Source organism: Pelophylax lessonae (assembly GCF_965119305.1).
Source record: "Pelophylax lessonae genome assembly, chromosome: 5".
NCBI classification, from domain to species: Eukaryota; Metazoa; Chordata; class Amphibia; order Anura; family Ranidae; genus Pelophylax; species Pelophylax lessonae.
The window spans coordinates 380,321,050-380,340,857 of record NC_138772.1 but is presented as its reverse complement, the minus strand read 5'-3'; the positions used below and the strand labels follow the sequence as shown (position 1 = coordinate 380,340,857).

Here is a 19,808-nt window from a genome sequence, read left to right as displayed (position 1 = left end):
AGCTGATGCTGCGTCGGTCGTGCCGGTGCAATTTTGCACCAGTAGACTATCCAAGGTGACTAAGGTGTTCCCCTTCCCTGCCTATTTCGACAATATTGTCGCTAGTCTGGGATACCTAAGCGCTTCGCTAGGAGGTATCCCTTTGAGGAGTCTCTTTTGAAGAAGCTGAGGGTGGACTCTCAGGTTTCCAGAATAAATAAGGCCATGCTTTTTCCGGTGGAGGATTCCTCGTCTTTTAAGGACCCTGTGGACAAGCGAGCTGAGGCTCTGGTCCAATACCTTTTCACTGTGGCGGGTTCAATTTTGAGACCGGTGTTTGCTATCACCTTAGTCTCCCAGACCTTAATGGAATGGGCGAAACTTTTACGCCAGGATCTGGAAGGGGGTCAACACGCTCCTAAACTGGCGGATCAGTTGATACAGGGGCTACAGTACATCTGTGATGCATCCTTGGATATGCCCCCTTTGGCTGGAAGAGTGTCTGTGACTGCGGTGATCCTCCGCCGCATGATTTGGTTGAAGTACCGGTCGGCTGACGAGGCTTCTAAAAAGGTGCTGATTTATCTTTTGCAGGAGACCATTTGTTCGGTGCTTCTATGGAAGAGATCATTAAAGGTCTTACGGGAGGTAAGAGTACTCTGCTTCTGCAGGGTGCTAAGAGCAAAGAACCTCGTCGTAAACGTGGTCCTTTTTTCTCTGCTCACAAGTGGCCTTTTCATCTGGCTGGATCGCAGGACAAGGAATCAAGATCCACCCATAATTTCGCGGGAGGCTCCAGGAGACCCTGGGTTGATAAGTCAAAAGCGGGTTCGGCTGGTCCTGCAGACAAGGCTTCCTTTGCCTGAAGGGGCACCCTCACCCCTATCTGGGGTGGGGAACGTCTTTGTTTCTTTACAGACCTGTGGACCTCGCTAATTCAAGACAAATGGGTGCACGAGTTGATTCGGTCCAGTTACAAGGTCGAGTTTCGGCCTTGTCCTTGGCAAGGTTCTTACCTTCCAACTTGTGACTGTCCCGGGATCGGCTGCAGGGCCTTTACGGGACGGGGCAGGATCTGCTATCACAGGGAGTGATTGTGCCGGTTCCAGGGTCAAAATGTTTGAGATTTTGTTCTAATCTGTTTACTGTTCCTAGGAAGGAAGGCAAGGTCCGCCCAATCTTGGACCTCAAGGCTCTGAACTGCTTTGTGTGGGTTCAGAAATTTCGGATGGAATTCATTCGCTCGGTAGTGGCATCCTTCCATCAATGAGATTTTCTGGCCTCTATCAATATCAAGGACTCTTACCTTCATATCCCAATATGTCGGGCATCAGCATTTCCTTCGATTTGCTGTGGGAGAGAATTATCAATTGGTGGCGTTACTATTTGTTCTCGCCTCAGCTCCGCAGGTGTTCACTAAAGTGTTGGCCCTGGCGTTGGCCTTGCTCAGGCAGAGGGGGATCGCGGTACTGGGGTACCTCGACAACCTATGTGCAGAGTCTTCATCGGTTCTAGAGGTAGATCTGGACATCGCTGTGCCAACTCTCCTAGAGTTTGGTTGTACACTGAATTTTCAGAAATCCGCTCTGTCTCCATCCACCAAGCTGGACTACCTGGGCCTGACTCTGGATTCAGCCCCAGCCCGGTTGTTTCTTCCGGAGGCGAAACTGCTGAATTTGCAGGATGCGATTCGGCTCTTGTTGTCCCACCATCGGTCATCTCTCAGGACATACATGCAAGTGCTGGCTTTGATGGTCTCCACTTTCGAGGCGGTTCCCTTTGCTCAGTTTCATACCAGCCTCTCCAGAAAGAGATTTTTGCCAAGTGGGACAAGAATTCTCAGTCATTGGACAATCTGATTCAGTTGAGCCTGGGTGTAAGGGGTTCTCTTATTTGGTGGCTCCGTTCCCCAGCGCTTCTGCAAGGGAAGTCCTATCTCCCCCTGTATTGGACAGTGGTTTCCACGGATGCCAGCCTGTCTAGGTGGGGAGGTGTCCTGGGCACACTCTGCTCAAGGAGTCTGGACTCAGGATGAGTCCAGTCTGCCAATCAAAATCCTGGATAGTCGGGCGATCAGGCTTTGCCTGTCCCAGTGGACAGATTGTCTGCAGGGGTGCCCGGTAAGGGTGCATTCGGACAATGCCACGGCTGAGGCATATGTAATTCATCAAGGAGGGACAAGTGCCCTAGGGGCCCGGGAAATAGCCAGAATCCTAAGGTGGGCAGAACAATATGTTCCAGCCCTCCCTGCTGCGCACATTCCAGGGGTGGAGAATTTGCAGGCGGACTACTAAGTTGCCAGGCATTGGAGCCGAGCGAATAGTCCCTTCAGCCGGACGTGTTTCAACAACTGTGTCTTCGGTGAGGGACCCCCCAAGGTGGACTTGTTGGCCTCTCGGTTCAACCGGAAGGTTCAGAGGTTTGTGGCAAGGTCTCGGGATCCTCTGGCCGACGCCGCCTAAGCTCTGGTGGCCCCTTGGCCTCAGTATCGTCTGATTTATGCTTTTCCCCCACTACAACTTCTTCCAAGACTGCTACACAGCATCGAGGTGGAAGGGATTCCAGTCATTCTGGTGGGACCAGACTTGCCTCGCCGGTCTTGGTACACAGGCCTAGTAAGACTGGTAGGTGACGCTCCTTGGAGACATCCTCTCAGAGAAGATCTTTTGTCTAAAGGACCAATCTTCCATCCTGTTTTACGGTCGCTGGCTTTAACTACATGGCTATTGAAAGCCAGGTACTGAAGGGCAGATGTCTGTCTGATTCAGTGATTCCTACGCTGTTGAAAGCTAGAAAATCTACTTCCAGGAAGATTTATCGAGTTTGGAGGGCGTACATTACTTGGTGTGAGTCTCAGGAGGTTTCTCCCTGTTCCCTTTCCGTGTCCCGTCTGCTGGAGTTTCTACAACAAGGTGTAGATCAGCTCTGGGTGCCATCAAGGGCTAGATTTCCGCCTTGGCAATATTTTTCCAACGACCGTTGTCTGCAAATTCTTTGGTTCATACTTTCGTGCTGGGGGTTTGCCATCTGGCTCATATAGTGAGATCCCTGGTACCTCCGTGGGACCTCAATTTGGTACTGTCAGTACTTCAAAAACCTCCTTTTGAAAATGTTCGTGAACTTCCTCTGCTCACTCTGTCGCAGAAGATGGCCTTTTTGGTGGCTATTGCTTCTGTGCGTAGGGTGTCGGAGTTGTCCTGTCGGTCACCTTACCTGGCGGTTCACAGGGACAAAGTGGTGTTACGACCCTGTCAGGCGTTCCTTCCTAAGGTTGTCTCGGGGTTTCATTTAAATGAGGATTTTGTGTTGCCCTCTTTGTGTCCTAAGCTGAAACATCCTAAAAGATATTGCCCTACACTGCCTGGTTGTGGTTCGGGCAATCAGGGTGTACCTGGCGGCAACTAAGTCGATTAGAAAATCCGAGTCTTTGTCCTTATAGATGGTTCTCGTAAGGAGCAGCCCGCATCTGCTGCCACCATTTCCAGATGTATAACAGATGGTGGTGCAGGCCTATTCTATTAAGGATCAGGTTCCTCCTTTCCCTGTCTTTCCCCTCCCGCATTCTACAAGGGCGCTTAGTGCCTCCTGGGCCTTCTGTCCTTAGGCGTCAGTGGTTCAGGTGTGCAAGGTGGCTACGTGGTCGTCCGTACACACATTCACAAAATTTTATAACGTGGATGTACTTGCATCTGCGGATGCTGCGTTCGCCTGCAAAGTTTTGCAAAGGATGTATTTTTTTTCCTGGTTGTGCTCCTGGTTTACCTGGTTGGCTAGGTTTAGCCCTTTTTGGGAATTGTAGGTATTGCTGTGTTTTTCCCACCCCTCATATTGTCACTGCTTTGGGACGTCCCAAGGGTCTAAGAAGATATGGAGCTGTGTCAGTGAACGAAGAGAAAACTGGATTTTTGTCTTACCGTAAAATCCTTTTCTCTGAAGTTCACTGACAGACACAGCTCCCGCCCCATCTTTTGGGCTGGGTTATGTATTCTTCTGACACTGCTTGTTAACTGAAGTCCTATAGCAGGAAGTGGGAGCATACCCCCTGGGACTGCCCCAGGGGAGTAGTTAAATTTATTTCCTCCTACTCCTGAGGAGAGAGCAGTATAGCCCAAGGGTTTAAGAAGATATGGAGCGGTGTCCGTCAGTGAACCTCAGAGAAAAGGATTTTACGGTAGGACACAAATCCAGTTTTCATACATGGCTGTTGTATAAGGTATAAGTCTAAATTAAAATGTTAACACCGTGCACAGCAGATTGAATGTAGGTAAGAATTATTTTGGTCTAATACCACTGTGTTTATTTTTTGCAGCCCCAACAGAATACCAAAGAGGTGTCTCCAGCGCTAAAATCTAACCAAACCTATGATGTCACATTACTGAATATAAGTACAATTGCCTCAGCCATTGCAAATGCCTCGTGCAGTGCAGATCCTTCAGAGTTGGCAGCTATGATACTAGCACTGTCAAATAGAAATAAAGGAAGTTTACCTCTTGATGCTTCTGTATATAATGAATCTATCAGCAGGTGTTTTCAAGCTTCCCTACAGAACTCAAATCATGGAAGGATTTTTGACATGGAGAAGTACTTAAAAGCCACGGTTAATTGCCAAGACACGCAAAGTGAAAGTTTTGACCGTTCCATTAAGGATTTTTTTGGGGATTGGTCTCAGGCACATAAGCAGCCTCTTACAGATTCAACTGGAAATCTGGCTAATATTACAGATGTTCAAAAACAAGATTTGATCAGACCGGAAAATTCAAAAGCACTTCAAGTTGGTTGTGTAAAACCTCTGCCTTTAGGAGCAACTCTTAATGGAGCCACTGTGAAACTTAGTGTTCCTTATGAAGGCAACAAAAATGACAATGCCCAATCACATGTTCGAACTAGCTTGTCAAATTCTGTTGAAATGTCTGATTCGAAACTGCCTGCCAGCCAACTTTCCAATAGAGCTAGAGTATACAACAGTGAAGTAAATAAGCTTGAAAAGAACACACAATCTGCTACTTGTTTACCAATTACCAGGCAGTCTGATCCAGTAGATTATAAATTAAAGACAGTTAGTCAGCCATCAGCCAGTAATACAGACCAAAGAGAATGTGGCTCATTAAAGTCTTGTCTTCAGGATCGCATAAGGTCTAAGTCTCCAAGAAAATCCCATTTCCACATGTCAAACGATCCGCCAGGTTTTAGGGAACAATGTGGTGGTCGTGAGGAAGCGTCCCAAAAACATGTTTGTTTTCAGCCATCACCGAGTCAAGGACATGAGAAATTTAACGGTAAGATGTTTAAATGAATAACCTTATTTCTCTATTGATCTTTTAGAATAGCACCCAAAACACAAAATATGGGACTCGCATCCAAATAAACACGAGCTACTGCACTGCCTCATTTCTTTCCTTTGCCAAGCAGAAACAAAAAGTATTACCATGTGTTTGTGATAATTAATCTAGTTGTAGAAGCCCTCCACCTCTTCCCAGTAAAGGCAGTGTTCCCAGAACAATGGACCTGGATACCAATGTTAAGTGGTGTGGAAGGATTCTCTGTGGAGAGCTCCTTACCTCTGTTCAGAGTTATGTACTTTTACTTCCCCCTCACCCCCGAAGTTTCCTTTATCCATTTTAGGGAAACACAACTATCCAAATTTGGTGGAACCTAGATGGTCTCGTCTCGTGGGTGTAAGTAGTGAGACTTAACCTACAAAGTATACAGGAGCATATTGAGGCTTGGCTGTTGCAAAACTTTGTGGTGCCTGTGTTTTGCCTCTTCCTCCCTGACCATACATAGCTTGGTACATCTAACTCAGGATTTGTGTGGCGATTGCAGCCTAGGCTGTTTGCATGAGGGTTTTTTTACACTCCATTATTGGTGGCTTTCTTGACAGCATCAAAATGCGGTCATTGTTCTATGGTTCTTTTTACCATATAATAGTCCATGCAAACAAAATTCTGCTGACTCCCCTGAAAGGTCCAGATAAAACAGGCATGAATCTTGCATTACCAAAATATCACCACCGTGGAAAAAGGCCACTCTACCAATGTGGTGACAATTTTGTGGCAAAGAAGTCTTTGGGTCGCTTTGAAGGGTTGATTGATCTCACGAAATAAGAGATTCTTTACTTTTCAGTCAATAAGAAATCTACTGCAATAGTTTTGCTGCTAATACACTGCTTCCAGGACAGATAATTATGCACATTTTCTATTCCTCAAAACTTTAAATATTTCTCTTAAGACATAATAAGAAGCAAAGAAGACCTTTTCCCCCTTCCTTCTAGACTTGTTTTTTTTTTCAGAGTAATCTAAATTATTTGTTTTGAAGGTGTGAGGACTCTTAAAGATCAATAGGTAGAGTTGCTCTTAAGGGGAAAAAAAATGTATGGGAAGCACAAGCTGGCATAAGACCCCCAATGTGTGCGACTCGTACTTTGATTAGAACAGTTAAAAAAATTACCTTGAACCCAGAATACCAATGCATTAAATATTTGATTGCAACTTCTATCTAGAGCTGAAAATGTATATTGCAAATGCTTCTGTGGATTTAGTGTGTATAAAGTGCAGGGTCACAGCCCTGGCTAATACAGCAAGGAGACTTGAAAGTTGGACTGGGGATTTGATTTTTAACTTTGACTGTGGAATACCTATTTAGTGGGGGGGCCTTCTATTTGGTAGCAAACTAGCAACAGTTTTGGATAAGTCAGCAGGTGAGAGAGGCTTTCCTAAACAGAAACAAGATAAGAAACCCGTTCATAAGTTTCAAAACGGAACGCCTGCAAAGAATGGGTTTCAAAGAAAGAAAGGCTGGGGCTTCATTTAACCTTCTGGAACCCTATGTCCGATAACAAAAAAATCAGTTTATCTTGAACATTCACAAGGGTTTTAGACTGAACATGGTTTATTTCCCCTAGTAAGACTTTTTACCCCTTCTTCAAAAAAGTAAAGGCAGCAGGTGATACAGTGTACACACTACAGTTTCTCTGGTTTGCACAAAAAAAAAAGCTGTCAGAGCCACTGTACTAATGATCCGACATTTGTGCAGTGATCTCCCCCGCCGAGCTGTCGTGTTCGGACAGGCGGTAGCCCCTTTGCCAGAAATCTCCAATCAGCGCTCTCTGCCATTGTCTAAGAGTGCTGATCTGGAGTCTGCTGGCTGAATGTTTTCCAGCATGCACATCCAACAGAAGCAGGCCGAACAGCCCACTTCTGTCGGACCGACTGACACACGGGCCAGGTGTCGCCCGTTTTTTTTTTTTTTTTTTAAATTAACTGGCTGATTTCTCACAACATTCGGCCTGTATGTACCTGGCTTTAAGGGGACCTTCACATGCATGTTTTGACTTGGAGATCATCGTAGAAATTTTAGGGTTTGCTGTAAGATTGGCAAGGTAAAAAGCATTGGCAGTTTAGGCTCCCTTCCTTTCGTTCTGTAATTGGCACTGCACATCCTCAGAGAAAATTGAATTTCCTTAGTCCCATACTTGGGTGGTAGTTCTCCTTTTAACCTGATCAGAGTCTCGACTGAAGACCACAGACTTGGAGAAGACGGGGGAGTATTTGGCCATAAAGGGCATGGTTCTGAAATCTTTAAAGACTAGGGGAAGCTCACCCTTGGAATCTGCTTATTGTACAAGATTTGATTAATCAAGGACCAGTGTTGCAACCCAGGGTGTGGGAACAAAGGTTAAAAACCTAGTGGCTGATCTTTAACTTTAAAGGCACAATGTTTATCAGAAAAGGTTGTTGAATGGCAGATGAGTATCACAAATGCCATACATGAAAAAAGTACTGCACGCAGTGGCCCCCCCTAAAAGTTTTTTTTTTTTTTTTCTCTTTTATCCTTTCATGTACTGCCCTGGAAGATGTTTAGGCAAAACCTGGTTACTTGGTAACTGCATTTTTAATATATCTCAAGGAAAGCACATTATTTCCTAATATGTATTTTTCAGTATTTTTTTTTTTTTTTTATATTACTGAGGCTGTCCAGTAGCTAGTGCTTTTTAATTTTAGGTATGAGCCTTGTATTTCCTGCTTTAGGTCAGCTGAGCCACTCATAGGTGTTGTACTGGAAGGTTTTGGGAAATGAAATTAGCCGGTAACTAATTTCATATTGGGGCTGTGATGTTCACCTTCACTAAAAACTGCCTATGCAGGTAAAGGGGCATCTGGAGGTAAAAACAAACTCTACTGCTTTGGCTAAAGTTTTCTGCTGGGCTTTTCCTTTTGCATTTTCATCTTATACATGAAGCTTTTTTTTATGTTTAAAATGTGACCACGTTTTTTCTTTGCAAAATAGTGTTATGATTTATCCATGTTTTTGTGTTTTCAGAAAATAAAACTGTTGCAGAATATGTTGCCCACACAGTGGAGGAGGAACAGTACAGTTTTAGACCATCTACTGCCCCATTGATTCACTCCTCTCCTAGCCAGGATTCACTCAAGATACCTGAAAATGGGTCGGTGACCTTTGTTTGTGAGACAGCAGAGTGTATTGTGTATGCAATTCTTTGTAATCTACCATTTTCTAATTTTACTTTTTCCTCATAAAGATCTAGTGATGATTCTCCACAAAGGCAAACGTCTCTGCAGAAATTTTCTCATGCTCCTTCATCTCCTGATTCGTCATGCCTTAGTCCTAGTCTAAGTAGACTGACCTATATTTCCGCCACAGAGAACACATTGCAAAACTTAAGTATTCATAGTCCCGAAAAGAAAAAGGTAATAAGTGACTGGTATCCATGCTCTGTTTATGACACTGTCAGCATATTTCTTACCACAAAATACTGAGATATGCACATGTGTTGGCACCATTACTGCATGATTATCATTCATTAAGAAGTAACAACTAGAAGGCACAAATAGTGATGTCATGAGGAAACATAAGATATATTGCATTTTTTTCCCCCCAACATTCTATGGACATCTTGGACTGTAAAAAAAAAAACGTAATATTTATCATTTCTGATTTTACTGAATAATAAAACTTTTCAGAACTGATTTAAAATGTTATAAGTGATACTGCTTCTCAGTTACTTATACAGAATTGAAACATCGTCTTATGATCATTAACCTCTTAAGCTCCAGAAGATTTTACCCTCTTCATTGTACTATAACTGGTAACTTCGTGGTCAGGCAACGCTGTACCCAAATTAAATTTATATCATTTTTTTCACACAAATAGAGCTTTCGTTTGGTGTTATTTGATCATCATTGGGTTTTTTTTTTTAAATGACACAAAACCCAAAATTTGTAAAAAAAAGTTTTACTTTTGTTACAGTATCCAGTAAAAAGAAAAATCTAATTTCTTCAAAAAATGTAAGCCAAACTTTAGTTATAGCGTCTACAAATGATAGTATATGTACTGGAATTTTTCTTTATTTTTTTTATATTGGTAATGGTATTGTTCAGCAACTTATTGGGGAACTGTGATGCAGCAGGCAATCTGACACTAGCTGATACTTCGTGGGAACTGTCTGACAATGACCTCTAAAAAAATGTTTAGTGGTAAAATTAAATAAAAACCCCGCTAGGATTTGATATGTGTAAAATATGTGTTGCAGCTGCTGCCCACTAAGTAAAAACTTAGAAAAATATATATACCCAAAAAACAGCGCTCGCAAAATAATAAATCATAAAATGAAAATAAATATCAATTCATATACATATTATAATACTAAATATGTGCATAAGGTGCTATGTGCAAAAAAAAGTATAATTATATAAAAGTGCTTAAAATATTGACGTGATGAATACAGAATAAAAACTTGTACTAATTGCAAAAATTTGAAATATATCAAAAAGTGCCCCGCAAGGTGCAAAAGTGCCAACAATACTCAGTCCACAATAATAGCCCAAATAATTGGTTTCTTTCCACAGTTATAATCATGCTCCTATAAAGTGCTGTATATCTTAAGGTGCCAATTTTCAAGGTGAAATGGTGCTCCACACAGTGACTTCCAGCCCCCCTGAGGGAATCCACTCACCGGAGCTCAAAGGTAAATGAGCCTTTATAGTAAGATGGACCAATGCTTCTCCAGTCCATGCATACACAGACCTCCCCTTCAGTATCTCCGGTATCACTCAAAGGATGAGCTAGACATAGTGAAGCCCGTAATATAAATTTATTAATAATAAGATAAAAGCTACTCACAATAAAGCCTAGGATAATTGGCAGAAGAAAAATTAACCGCAAACACACAGCTCCACTCCCGGAACGCAGCCGGCATGTGTTCCACGGGATCCAGGAAGTGACCTATTACGGTAGCCGTTCACTGGAAATGCGTCGACATGTTTCGCCCGCCTACAAGGGGCGTTATCAAAGAGCACAGAGCACCTTATGCACATATTTAGTATTATAATATATATATGAATTGATATTAGTTATTTTCATTTTATTATTTAGCGAGTGCTGTTTTTTGGGTATATAAAAAATGTTTACTCTGTAGTGCGTGCTGCTTTTACGGAGTGATGTGCCTTTTTTTTGCTCCCTGCTTTGTGGGGAGAAAAAAAAACTGACAAATCGCCGCTGTCTGTAGAGAGTCCTGTGTTTACCTACACAGGGCTCTCTTTTGCCATTCTCTCAGCCGATAAGCGGATCCTGGCCATAAATCATTTGCTGGGACCCACTGATTGACTTTTGTTGTAGCGAATGACAGCACACCCGGGGTGATGGGCATGCGCCCCCTACCTGCAATTGCCATATCACGTACATGTAAGTTATCTCGGGCAGCAGGACTGCTCTGACGCAGTGTAAGGGCAGTCCTGAAGCAGTTGAACTCTGATGTCCCATGTGCGTTTCAAACTTGCATTGTCATTCACTTATAATAAATGAGAACACTTTTGTTTTATCCGTTTTGTGTATTTTATGCACTTAATTTAAAGCTGCTTAATTTCACTGAGACCTATTTTTTGTTTTATTTAGAATAACAATACAATTGAGCTGAGCACAACTATAGTGAGAGCCAGTCCTACACCTTCAGAAATGCAGCTGGTGCGCAATGACAATTTATCTTGGGAAGACCACAAAAGTCAGATGACCAACAATCTTGCCAAACTGAGTAAAAGTCCATCTGCTTTTAGAACTGTAACAGCCAGTGGCATTGGATGTGAAGATGGAGACCCTAAAAAACTGGATCCCACATCTTTATGTGGCAAAGACCATAACGCATTCTCATGGCAAGAGCATGGCACAAAATCAAGTCCGATATTACCTTCCACAATTGTGCCCCAGTCAGCTCTGCTGGAAAAGTACACTGTAATGCAGCCCTCTACTGGTAAACAATGTGTGTGTGCCTCTGGATTTAAACAAATTGTACCAGAAAGTGATCTACAGAAACTTCCATCTTCAATATCTTCCCTACTTTCTGGACAAATCCTATCTGGCACTGCATTTGCACAAACCTATTTAGGAAATGTAAATTCATTGGCTGCTTTTTCTGGGGGAAACCCTGGTCTCTATGATTCCACTGGATACCCCAACTGTAATTTCCCCACTCAGAATATTGACCATCATATCCATTTGCTTGAAAGCCGGTCTGGAACAGATGGACTTTCACAATGGGCATCATCAAGAATGTCATCTGGATTTGGTAAGCATATAAACAATAATTTTTAAATGGCTTCAGTATTTGTATTTAATGTGTAGATCTAAAATAGTCATTTGTTTCTCATTTTAAATTCAAGGGCAAGTCTTGGTCCCTGAAGAGATTACTTTCCCCAATGCCTGCTGTGTTGGAATTGCATCTCAAACATCACTGAATATCTTTAACCCAAATGAAAGATGGATGCAAGTTAATATTGGAGTTCTCAGTATTGCAATCAATGGAGAAAAAGTAAGCGATGCCGCCCACAAAAGTTAAGATCCATTTCTAGATTTTCAAAAATCTTTAAACTTTCTAATGTGTGTGTATATAGATAGATATATTCAGTGCTTTTTTTTTTTTCTTAAGAGTATAGGTGCTGGAACGCCACCCCTACAAAGTCACTTCATGTCTCCGCCCCTTACCCACCTCCGAGCACTGACCCTTGGTTCCACCCCCTTCCCAGCTACCAGTACGGTCCCTTTTAGAAAATATAGAGCCAAGTATTTTGTAGTGCTAATTAATTTGTATGGAATTTAGTAATGATAAAAGAATCAATAAAAATGGACCCCTCCCAAGCCAAAAATAGACCCCCAGCAGCAACAACAGATCTCCAAGGAGCCAACATTATTAGACTCTCCAGCAGCCAGCAACCGTCGACCCCTCTCTCAACAGTAGATTCTTTCCAGTAACAAAAGATCCTCCACCAGCAATAAGAGATTGCTGCGCAAAAATAGATCCCCCCCCCAGCAACAAATTGGATCCCAGCAGTCAGCATCTGTAGACTCTCCATCACACCCCAGCACCCCTTACCAGTGCATACATTTAGTGCTTGAGGTTCCAGAACTGCGTTGCCCCATGTTCCTGCTGAGAAATATATATATATATATATATTTTTTTTTTTTTTTTTATTTATTTTAGGTACTTATATAGCGCTGTCCATTTACTCAGCGCTTTACATATACATTGCACATTCACATCAGTCCCTGCCCTCAAGGAGCTTACAATCTAAGGTCCCTAACTCGCATACATACACAGTATGGCCAATTATTTATACAGGATCCAATTAACCTACCAGCATGTCTTTGGAGTGTGGGAGGAAACCCACGCAGGCACAGGGAGAACATGCAAACTCCAGGCAGGTAGTGTCGTGGTTGGGATTCGAACCAGCGACCCTCTAGCTGCTAGGCGAAAGTGCTAACTACTACACCACCGTGCCTATATATATATATATATATATATATATATATATATATATATATATATATATATATATATATATAGATATATATTATATATATATATCTCATGATATTTTGGTGTGTGTATGTGTGTATATATATATATATATATATATATATATATATATATATATATATATATATATAATTTTATATATGTGTATGTGGAGATTTTTCTCAGAACGGTTCTTTACCGGGATGTGTGAACTTATCAAGGATTGGGATCTGAGTGTCCAACATTGGCGGCTTTAGCTATGGATATATGTGAAGAGAACAAAGCAATGCTACTGAAAGGGAAGTTTTGTGTTTCAGCCTCAAGTTCAGCTTTAGTGAAGGCTTAATATATTTTCATTATGGTGAAAAACTGACAGCAGGTGGAGGTTCAAATAAAACAGCTGACGTATGTTGCTCCAGCTCTGAACAGGTGTGAACTGCATCAATAAGGACTGAAATGGTATCCCTAAGTTTAGAAGTCACGTAATGACTGTTTAAAACTACATATGAAATTGATGATCATTAGCACCTGCTTGGTAAAATTGATTAATCCTACCCCTGACACTAATCCTAAAACATCTCTGACTTTGTGCAAGTGTCAAAAGTGTTCAAGTGTAAAAAATGGATGCTGGTTTGGAACCAAAGGGTAATAACACCAAATATTGACTTGTTTAGATTTTGCTTCTGTTCTCTCACTTTGCATTTTGAAAAATGCTAAACATAAACATATCAGATATATATTTTTAAAAGCCTTCTTACATTACAGCATTTTTACACATCTGCCTAAAACTTTTGCACGACAAAAAAAGGTAAAATGCTAGCGCACAAGATAAATGTTAAAAGCATAACAGAGAAAAGTCCAGTAAGTCCATCAAAAAGTCCATGGAGTAAAAGAAACACCAGTTAATTAGCAAGCATGGGATAAAAACCAATCACTAAGGACAAAGCTCTTCTCTGGAGTGAAGCCGACTCTGGAATATGACATAAAAGGAAACAGAAGAGTGCCTTTGTGTAATATTTATTAGGCACATTAAGCAATCAGCCAAATGTACACTCACATGGAAGTAAAGATAGAAGGGCTCGTCTGTAGATGACAGCCAGATGGAATGATTCCTCAGTGCCTCCGACCCGGGATGGAGGCAATGGCGGTGTGACAGAACAATCGTCTGTAAGTCCGAGTTGTTCCAAGCATAGCTTGATAGATAGAGGTTTGGAGCACAACGCCAATAGGTGGTTTTCTTCCCTCTGGTGATGTCACATGCCTTTTGGCTTTGCGCTCCAAGCCGCCATCTATCAAGCTATACCCAGAATGACTTGGACTTTGCAGCGAGTTCCCTGTCACGCTACGATTTCCACTATCCTGGATCGGAGGCGCTGAGGAATCATTCCATCTGACTGTCACCTACAGATGAGCCTTTATATCTTTACTTCCATGTGAGTGTACATTTGGCTGATTCCTTTATGTGCTTAATAAATGTTACACTTAGCAGCGCTCCTCTGTTTCCTTTTATTTTAAACTTTTGCACAGTACTGTATTTTAGAGTTTATGGGGTAAATTTCATTTATGTTTGCAGATCCAGAACATCTGGTTCACAAGCGGGCTCTACTGCTCTCTCCTAGATACCATCTCATTGATATCCTTTTGGCTGCAGCTGTATCTGTACATTCAGCCGAGGTATAACTGAAGCAATACTTTGTTGAGTTGAGAGTGGTGTGGCGAGAGATTTGGTCTGTAATATTTTTTTTGCTCTGTGTCCCTGTTAGAGAGAGTCACCCTCTTTTTTGTCATGTGGCTGTTATCCCTAAAAGTGATAATTAAAAACCCTAATGTTTGGTTTTCCCCAGTGCAGCATTCAAAGGGCTTCCTTCCAATGGTGACACTGCCAATAACTGCCAGTGATTTCACTCACTTAGGAAGAATTTCCTATCACTTCCTGTTGTGGCTCTATAGTACAGGAAGTGAGGGGAAATCTTCCCAATAGCACATTGCAAAAAAGTTCTAACCAAAAATGGGATAGATAAGGGTTTTTCCTTCAGTTCACTTTAGGAAATAGTTTATTACCATTGTGGATACAGCTACAACCCTAACTGTTTTATGGAGAACTTTTCAGTATTTAAAGATTTGGTGGTGAAAAGACTAGGAGTCCTTTCCAAGGCCTTATTCTTTCTAGCAGGGCTTGCCCTGTAACCTGCCATTGTAGCCATATTCATCAGCCAGACCCTGGGTGTCTGGTCCAGGGTATGTCAAGGAATCGTGGATCTGTCCTTATGGATTCTTCAGTCCTCCCATTGCTTGGAGCTCATGCCTGTGGCCTTACACGATAAGATAGACTTGCAGGGGAATATTAAATGGCTAATATTCAGAATGGGTTTCCTCTTGATATACACGTGGAGGTCTCTTAGGCTCAGATGTTAGTCTATGGAGCATTAGTTCCAGAAATGCATATTGCACTTGTCCTTTGATGGTTAGTGCCTCTTTGGTGCATCCCTGGACAACTTTATCAAAGACATCACTGGTTAACAGGACACCCTGATGCCCCAGGAAAAGGTGGCTCCGTCTGAGAAAGCTTCTCCATCGGCAGCTATGAGTAGTTCCTTTTTATTTATCCCAGGCCTCAAAGACCCCTCTTTGTTGGCTTTGAGGCCCTCTGCTCCCTGCTGCACACTTGAGTGCTTTGTTTCAAACCTGTTAACCCTTTTTACTTTGGAAAGAGTTATTTGCGAATAGTTATTTGCTCTCTTACTGGATCTAAAGGCTCTCACCCCTCTCCTTCAGTGCAAAAATTGCACATGGAATCTACATGGTCATTCATTGCGTACTTCTATTCAGGGGGACTTTTAGTTCTCTATGGACAGCAGGGATGCCTACTTGCATGTCTGTTCCAGTGCATCAACACTTCTTGTGTTTTGCAGTGAGCACACACACACACAGCATCACCAATTTGCAATCCCCCTTTGGTCTGTCCATTAACCCATGGGTTTTCCCCAAGGTGCTAGCTCTTGAATTTACTCAGCTTTGTTTACAGGGAATTCCCATGGTAGTATCCAACAATATCCAGTAGACTGTTTAAACTCTGGAGAGGTTTGGGTGGTTCTTGAACTTACAGATGCCAGCACTAGAACCTATTAATCGCCTGGAAATTCTAAGCCCCATCCTGGATACTGCTTTGTCCAGGGTTTTTTTCTACAGAACAAACTCCAAATGAACTGGTCCCGTATTCAGACTATACAGAACAGGAGCCAACTAACCCTCTACTTTTGTACGAAGGCTTGGATGGTGGCTTCATTTAAAGCAGCTTCATATGCCCAATTCCACTACAAACATTTCCAACCCCACTTTTAGGGTGCATGGGACAAGAAGACTCATTCTCTGGACAATAACATTTGCCTGACTCCCAAAACCAGGCTTGCCCTGGCCTGGTTGCTCTTGTGTCCAACCCTGGAGTCAGGAAAATCTTTCCTCCCACTAGTATGCAAATGTATCACCACATATGCCAGTCTGACAGACTAGTAAGGTGTCCTGGACACATTCTCTTGGTGCAAGGTGCTGGAGGAAACGTGTCTCCCAATCAACATATGGGCAGAGTGATTCAGTTTGGCTATCCCTTCAACTTTGGACCTCTTGACTAAATAGTCATCCAACCAGGATTCAGTCAGTCAATGCTACAGCTGTGGATTGCATCAACCATCAAGGAGGTTCTAGAAGCTCAAAGGGAAACCATTAAGTTTGATTTGGATGGAACTTCCTGTTCCAGCACTGACCAATGTGCACTTTCCAGAAGTGTAACATGGGCATTCAGGCTTCCTTAGTCAAAACCAAACTCAAGAGAATTTTGTTTCACCAAAGGTGTTTGCCCAGGTGGGGAACTTTGAATGTTGATCTCCCGATGCAAGAACAAAATGAGCAAGTCTGTCTCCAGATCCAGGGATATATTGCAGCAGATACTCTGGTGCCTTCATCAGTTCAGTTTAACATGGTATTCTACGCCTTTCCTTTTTTAAAACACCTTCCTTGCCTGCTTCGCAGGATCAAGATGGAGGGCAATTCCGATGGTTTTCATTATTTCACTGAAGTGGCCTAAGAGGAGATGGTCCTTTTGAACCTTGTTGTGCTTCCTGCAGTTTCTCAGTGGGTTCTCCCTGATTGCTTGAATCTTTTGTCCCAAGGGCCTGTTTACTACACTTTTTTTTTTGCTGGCAATAACGGCTGTTGAAGCCCAGGTAAAAATAGTAGTTTACCTGCTTGTTATCCCTAAGTTTTTGAAAGCTAGAAAAATGGAATCTCGTAAAATCTACTATCGCCCCTGGGAAGCGCATTTCTTATGGTTTGAGAAAATGAAATTTTGTCCCAGGTAGTACTGTAAGTGTGGAACGGTGACAGTTATCATATGGATAGTTTTGTGCAATATTTAAAAAATGGTATGAATTTGCAGTGCTCGCATGAATAAAACAATAAGGTAAGTCATTTTCTGGATGTGATATTGGTGGGTGACACAAATGGGTCAGGTATCTACTACGACTTTCCGTAACGGCTGTGCGGGCAATTCAGCATTCGTGGCTCTCCAGCTGTTGTTAAATTACATGTCCCATCATGCCCCTGCCCCTGGCAGTCCAGCTTGTAACTGTTCGTCTTGCAATGCCTCATGGGACAATTTAGTTCGAAAAGAGCTGGAGGGCCCACCCCTGCCCTAAGCAGTCATTCTTCACACACTAAGATTGATAATGGTAGAAGAATGTATACAGACTAGGAGGAATTGTTCTACAGATGCCTCATTTGATTCTGAATGTAGCATTAAAAAAAAAGAGGCCGAAAGAGGGACTAGCCTTATTGGTCAATACAAAGAGGCAGGAACAAATGGCCTTTTCAATAGCCGGAAACGCACAGTATCTAAACCCTGAAATACTTTGGCTTAGTGTCACTTTTCTTACTACTTGGAGTTCCATGACATTGTAAAGCTCATTAATAAGAATAAACCTGTTCTCTAAACATTTTTTTGATATCTTTTTTTTTTTATTTTTTTATTTGGATCTAGCTATCCCCTACTTATTACAATTGGAAAGGGTGATTTTATTAATGCCGAATGAATACATGTAGATATTGCAAAATACACCATAACCGTAAAAAAATCGGTTACTGGTGAGAGGTTCCTGATTTAGGCAATGCATCAATTGTGTACGTGCCACGTAGTGTCCATTACTCATGGTTATTGCTCTCTCAAGTATGTGGAATGCAGAGTTGTGCGCTTTAAAGCGGAGTTCCGGCCACAAAAAAATTTTTGAGATAAAAATACTCCCCTAATCCTAAGCTATCGCCAATTACACTAATACTATTCCCACATTACAGTAGAGTACAGTAAATGAATATATATAAAATCTTACCTTTAAAATTGATTGAAGAGCGCGGCCATATCTGGTGTGGGCGTCTGAAGCCGCTGTGTTCCTCTTCCTGGTTTCTGGCTACCCAGAATGCTGATCGCAATCTCGCCCATGCGCTGTAGATTGTGATCAGCAATCCGATTTGCGGCCGGCCATTCCCATTGCATCCTGGGATGGATGACACACATCTCCCAGGATGCAATGCAAAACCGGAAGTGACGTCCACGGCCGCAGGAGGAGGAAGTCGGACAGAGATGCCCCTAAAATAAGGTAAGTGACCACCCAAAAAATAAATTAATGTCCAGTTCTTTTTTAACATGCTTTTCCCTTCAGGAATCAGAAAAGAAGAAAATGAGGCTGGAACTCTGCTTTAACCGCCTCCTGCCTGCCGTATAGGGAAATTACGCCATCCCACTCTAGGTGTGCTTGTGCTCCCAGGGGGGGGCGATCTGTGGTGCGCGGTCCCCCCGGGGACATTGTACATCTCCGATCTCGGTAAAGAACCCGTGACACGGCTCTTTAAACATGTGATCAGCTGTGTCCAATCACAGCTGATCACATGTAAACCAAGAAATGCCGGTTATCGACTTGCCTCACATGGACAGCGTGTGAGGTGGGGAAAGCCGAACAGCGGAATTTCCTCACAGAAGAGACCTGTGCAGAGTGTCAGGGCATTCATCTGAATAGTTAAAGAATAATGATTTTTTTTTTAATCTTGAAAATGAGTATTTTTTTCTTTTCTGCAGATTGACGTTGGGGCTCACCAGTGTCTGGTTTTTAAGAACAAGACAATAATTGGGCCTCGAGCAGCTGAAGACATAAAAATTCTCCTCCTGTCCCAGAGACCTGGGCTTTTCCAGTGTGTTCTGAGTGTATCGTCTTGGCCTGTTTCTGCTGACCCTGAGACGATTGTAAGGGCAGAAACTATGACTTCCAAAGTTCTTATTGCTGCTGTTTCAGAATATCCGTTAATTGAGGTAACTTCAAATATATATAAATTATAGGGGTGAAAATGAAACCTAGCTTCAGAATTATGTGTCTACTTCATTTATTTAGGAGCTGTGCACCCCAGAAGTTCATGTGAGAAAGTACAGTATAATAGAAGTTCATGTGAGAAAGTACAGAGTAATCATTTTAGGATTATACTACATGTAATTGTAAAACTGGCAGATAAAGTATTTAAGCTAGTTGGGAGTTTAAGACTGTAAATGCATTGATGGGTTTGTATATTTTAGTTTATGGGTATACAGGTTATGTTTTAACTTAATCCTTAACCAACCTGGGTATTTACTTTGGAAGTTCCTGCTGTAGTAGAAGTGTTTAATCCTGGTGTGGGTCCGACTATAGAGTTTATGTTCCCTTTTTTTTTTTTTTTGCACAGAGCTGCACTGGTATACGTTTGTTGTTTTCTAAATGGTAATGTGTTATTTTTTTATTTTTTTATGTAAGTGTTTATCCCTTGTTCTATCCCAACAGGTAGACACAGGAACAAGTGAAGGCTTAGACTTTGGTGATCTATCATCTGGCAGTTGGAAATCTCTTCCTCTGAAATTGATTAATAAAACTCATGCTACAGTGCCTATCAGACTAATTATTAGTGCTGTAAGTTTTACAAAGTATCTGTTAACTTTTATTATGGCATGATATCC

General features: G+C 42.1%; 1 protein-coding gene across 1 annotated transcript in view; it reads left to right on the top strand.

Annotated features, from left to right (window-relative positions):
- The window catches only part of CEP192 (centrosomal protein 192), a 506,433-nt gene that overhangs the window by 301,320 nt on the left and 185,305 nt on the right, over nucleotides 1-19,808 (top strand). Inside the window, exons 19-25 of the mRNA XM_082258491.1 lie at nucleotides 4,289-5,255; nucleotides 8,299-8,455; nucleotides 8,525-8,687; nucleotides 10,891-11,557; nucleotides 11,652-11,800; nucleotides 18,906-19,136; nucleotides 19,636-19,761. Coding sequence (XP_082114617.1) covers nucleotides 4,289-5,255; nucleotides 8,299-8,455; nucleotides 8,525-8,687; nucleotides 10,891-11,557; nucleotides 11,652-11,800; nucleotides 18,906-19,136; nucleotides 19,636-19,761 — 2,460 coding nt within the window. The remainder of the gene's footprint in view (nucleotides 1-4,288; nucleotides 5,256-8,298; nucleotides 8,456-8,524; nucleotides 8,688-10,890; nucleotides 11,558-11,651; nucleotides 11,801-18,905; nucleotides 19,137-19,635; nucleotides 19,762-19,808) is intronic.